The following is a 4,017-nucleotide window of genomic DNA, read 5'->3' on the forward strand; positions in this document are numbered from 1 at the left end:
TTGCCATTGCTTTTTTTGTACTTTGGATGAAAATTAAGCTGATGAGAAGTTGAAATATCATCCCCTGCTCCGTCAGCAGTTTCAGAGTTGAGTTTAGATCACTGACTTTGATAGCGACGTCTGGCCTGCACAGGAACTCTGCATGTGCTTTACACCGTCATAAACACATCCTGTCTCCAACACGGAATGTGTCTGTTGTAAGATCAGGAGCAGATAAACGATCATCTGTGTGATTCATTATGTGTTATATTGTCAATGGACTAGGAATTTGACCATAGAGATGCAAGCAAGGGTTACCTTTTTGTATTGATATGTAAAGAAAACGTGTAACTGAACCAAACACTATTTTACTATTACAATTTAATTGTATAGTCCCATTATTGTGCAGTTATGCATTTAGTATGTGAATTTTTTTTTTTTTTTAAATGTGCATAAGTATTATTTCCATCCATTTCTAAAGCTAAAACATTTAACATCTTTCTTTGACCTGTCATGCTGAAAAAACAAACGAACATGACCTTCATTGTCACTAGCTTTAAGAGGTTAACTGAGAGAGCTTAGATGATTTCAGTCTCTTACAGACAGGCACGGGCGAGGCAGTGGCACAGTAGGTAGTGCTGTCGCCTTACAGCAAGAAGGTCGCTAGTTCGAACCTCGGCTCAGTTGGCGTTTCTGTGTGGAGTTTGCATGTTCTCCCTGCCTTTGTGTGGGTTTCCTCCTGGTGCTTCGATTTCACTACTTGATGTGCCACTGCCTCGCCCGTGCCTGTCTGTAAGAGACTGAAATCATCTAAGCTCTCTCATGCAGTACAGGTGAATTGGGTAAGCTAAATTGTCTGTAGTGTATGAGTGTATGTGAGTGTGGATGTTACCCAGAGATGGGTTGCGGCTGGAAGGGCATCCGCTGCGTAAAAACTTGCTGGATAAGTTGGCGGTTCATTCCACTGTGGCGACTCCGGATTAATAAAGGAACTAAGCCGACAAGAAAAAGAATGAATGAACAGACATGCACTATGATTGTGTATCTAAGTACACTTATAAGGGTTTAAGAAAAAATAAAACCTTTACACTGATTTGTGTTATTTGTTCTAGTAAAATTATCTAAATAGGTACAAATGATCTGTTTTTGTCAAAAAGAAAAAAAAAACTTGGCATTATCAAATCATTTTAGTACAGTGCCAGTTTCCCAAGCTTCAAGGTAATAAGATGAACTTGAGGTAACCATTGTTTAGTATTTGGGGGAAAAAGAAGGCCAAACAAGGTAAAGTGCTTGAAGATTTATTGTGTTTTACATTCCCAGTGAAACTCCCACCTTCCCGTGAAAGGTCTGGAGTCCATTTGAACATAATGGAGCTGTATTTGGAAGTTCCTGCAGATGTTATCAGCATCATATCCGCCTCTTCACAGGCTTTTTTCCACTTGAGCATGAGTCTGACACGTGTGTTCACACTTACCGTCAAGGATACTTTAAAGTAGAGAGGTGTGGCATATACAGTAGTTGAGTAGTAATATTGGCAGTAATTCTTTAAAAGTAAAAATGTATTCTGGTAGTTAATGTGTGGGAATGTGTAATCACACACTTGTTTCAGTGTTCACTCCCTTATTTTTACTCAGACTTCATATAAATTCAACTCATGTTTAGTTCTATAGCACTTTTATAGATGTAGATTGTGTAGTAGCTTAACATAGAAGTTCTAGTAAATTGAAGTCCAGTTTTCAGAGTTGAAGTTCAGTTACAAGGAAATATGTCCACTCATTCATTTTTTTTTTAATCGAAATAGGTCAGTTATTTTATTCAGGGGTGTCCAAACTCGGTTTGGAGGGCCGGTGTCCTGAGTTTAGCTCCAACTTGCTAAACACACCTGCCATGACGTCTAGTATATCTATCAAATGCTTGATTAGCTGGTGCAAGTAAGTTTGATAAGGGTGGTAGCTAAGCTCTCCAGGACCGAGTTTGTACAGCACTGATTTTATTAAATGAGTTTTGTAGAGTTGATTAGTGACCGACCATCATTGTAATTGAATAACTGATTCTGTGATTGGGATGGTCCACTGACCAATTAAGCTTGTTTAAATGTGGGCTGAACTAAAATTCATGACACTATAAGCAAGGGCTTACTGCTTCTACTGCAGTGTGGCTTCCTGGTGTTTGACAATGGTGGCTAGTCAATGTGTGCTTGGGTTTCTACTGCTGGTTGCAGTGTTCAGTGCCAGGCCACAGGCACGTTCATTTGACCAGAGGATGATCATGGAAGGTCCTCATCTGCTTGATAATAACTTTAGAGGGTATTGGGATCAACTTCAAAGTCCTGTCAAAGTAGAATCTCTGAGGGCTCCACTGGCTTCGAATCTGGTATCAAGCGTTCAGTCTAAACAAGAAATGCTGAGCCCAGTTTCCAGTAAGGTTGACTGGAGGTTCCCACTTGTCCGAGAGGAGCCAGCACAGCTAGACGTTAACTTTCAGTTGCGTCAACCTCAGACTCCAAACACTGTGGCAGTCCAGTGTTTGGAGAATGGTGTTCATGTGGAAGTGAAGCAGGACTTTTTTGGTACTGGTCACCTGCTTGAGCCCTCTTCCTTCTCTTTAGGAGGCTGTGGTGTATTGAATGTAGATACAGCTGCAGGAGTTCTCATTTTTCAGTCAGCGCTTCAGGATTGTGGCAGTCAGCTTGTGGTGAGTTATTTAATTTGTCATTTTGCTTGTATGGTGTCCTGCTGTAGTTTCTAAACTATTTCCCCCCCCCCCCCCCCCCCCTTCTCAGATGACTGACGATGAACTCGTCTATGTGTTCACCATTGATTATAAACCAGCGGTGTTGCCGAACATTCCAGTTGTCAGGTCTAATAGTGCATCTGTTAATATTGAGTGCCACTACTCCAGGTAAAGTGTTTCCTAAATCGAATATTGCTTGGCTAACTAAGGTAGCTTTGATTTTGATTGCCTAATGTTTGAGTATTTGGTTACAGAAAACACAATGTGAGCAGTTCTGCCCTGCTGCCAGCTTGGACACCATATGCAGCCACTGCTGTTGCAGAGGATGTTCTGGTCTTCTCGCTGAAGCTTATGACTGGTTTGTACTGCTGCATCTATTTATCACAATGGTTTCAGAAAGCTCATTGTCTATGTTTTGCAGATGACTGGATGTATGAGAGGCCAACCAATGTCTTCTTCCTGGGTGACATCTTTAATATTGAGGCATCTGTGAGTCAGTATAACCATGTTCCCCTCCGTGTTTTTGTGGATTCCTGTGTGGCCACTGCAACCCCTGATGTGAACGCTGCTCCCTTATATTCTTTCATTGAAAATCATGGGTAAGAAGACCTTTTGGTGACTTTCTATTAGTGGGAAGGTATTCTTGTCCTAAGACTACTTTGTTTCAGTTGCTTCACTGATGCCAAGTACACTGGCTCGGCCTCCAAGTTTTTGCCCCGAGTGAAAGATGACAAACTACGGTTTCAGTTGGAGGCCTTTAGGTTCCAGAAGGAAATCAGTGGATTTGTATGTATTGCAAAGCTACTTGTGTTAACACCACCTGGTTCTGTCTAATGGCTTATCCCTTTAACCCCCCCCCCCCCTCTCTGCAGATTTACATCACATGTCTTCTGAAAGCAACTGTAGCTACTCAATCCTTAGTTAATGAGCACCATAAAGCTTGTTCTTTCATCAAAAATGGGTAAGTCCTGATTGACGAACTTAATTCTTAACTTAACCCAACTCCCCTAACACTTCTTTTAACCATTAGTTGGGTTTCTGCTGATGGAGGTGATCAAGTGTGTGCCTGCTGTGATACTAGCTGTGGACCCAGGACTGCATTCACTGCATCTCAAGGTATTTTTCATATGAAAGACATGAAAAGCAAGACTGACTTTGTCTTATACATTTTTATTTGCTTATTTTCACAGCCGGCATCCAGTATGAGGGAAGAGCCCAAGTTGGTCCCTTCCAAATTCCTTCACAAAGTTCTGGCATTAAAGTTGTTTCTTTTTAAATAAAAGATTAGAGTTCTCCTGAACTTGT

The 4,017-nt window shown here is 41.2% G+C and overlaps 1 protein-coding gene across 1 annotated transcript; it reads left to right on the top strand.

Annotated features, from left to right (window-relative positions):
• Positions 1 to 2,053: 2,053 nt before the first annotated feature.
• zp3a.2 (zona pellucida glycoprotein 3a, tandem duplicate 2) lies at positions 2,054 to 4,017 on the top strand. The gene is made up of 8 exons (NM_001030120.1): positions 2,054 to 2,673; positions 2,762 to 2,880; positions 2,967 to 3,070; positions 3,134 to 3,311; positions 3,381 to 3,498; positions 3,585 to 3,673; positions 3,743 to 3,828; positions 3,903 to 4,017. Exons 1-8 carry the CDS (start codon positions 2,155 to 2,157, stop codon positions 3,986 to 3,988), a joined length of 1,299 nt encoding a protein of 432 aa, NP_001025291.1. The 5' UTR covers positions 2,054 to 2,154; the 3' UTR covers positions 3,989 to 4,017.

Source organism: Danio rerio, chromosome 20, assembly GCF_049306965.1.
Source record: "Danio rerio strain Tuebingen ecotype United States chromosome 20, GRCz12tu, whole genome shotgun sequence".
Taxonomy (NCBI): Eukaryota; Metazoa; Chordata; class Actinopteri; order Cypriniformes; family Danionidae; genus Danio; species Danio rerio.

Coding starts and splice junctions, on each gene's coding strand:
- zp3a.2 (NM_001030120.1), top strand. CDS start 2,155: ATGGTGGCTAGTCAATGTGTGCTTGGGTTTCTACTGCTGGTTGCAGTG. Junction 3,312..3,380: donor TCTTTCATTGAAAATCATGG/GTAAGAAGACCT, acceptor ACTTTGTTTCAG/TTGCTTCACTGATGCCAAGT. Junction 3,499..3,584: donor AGAAGGAAATCAGTGGATTT/GTATGTATTGCA, acceptor CCCTCTCTGCAG/ATTTACATCACATGTCTTCT.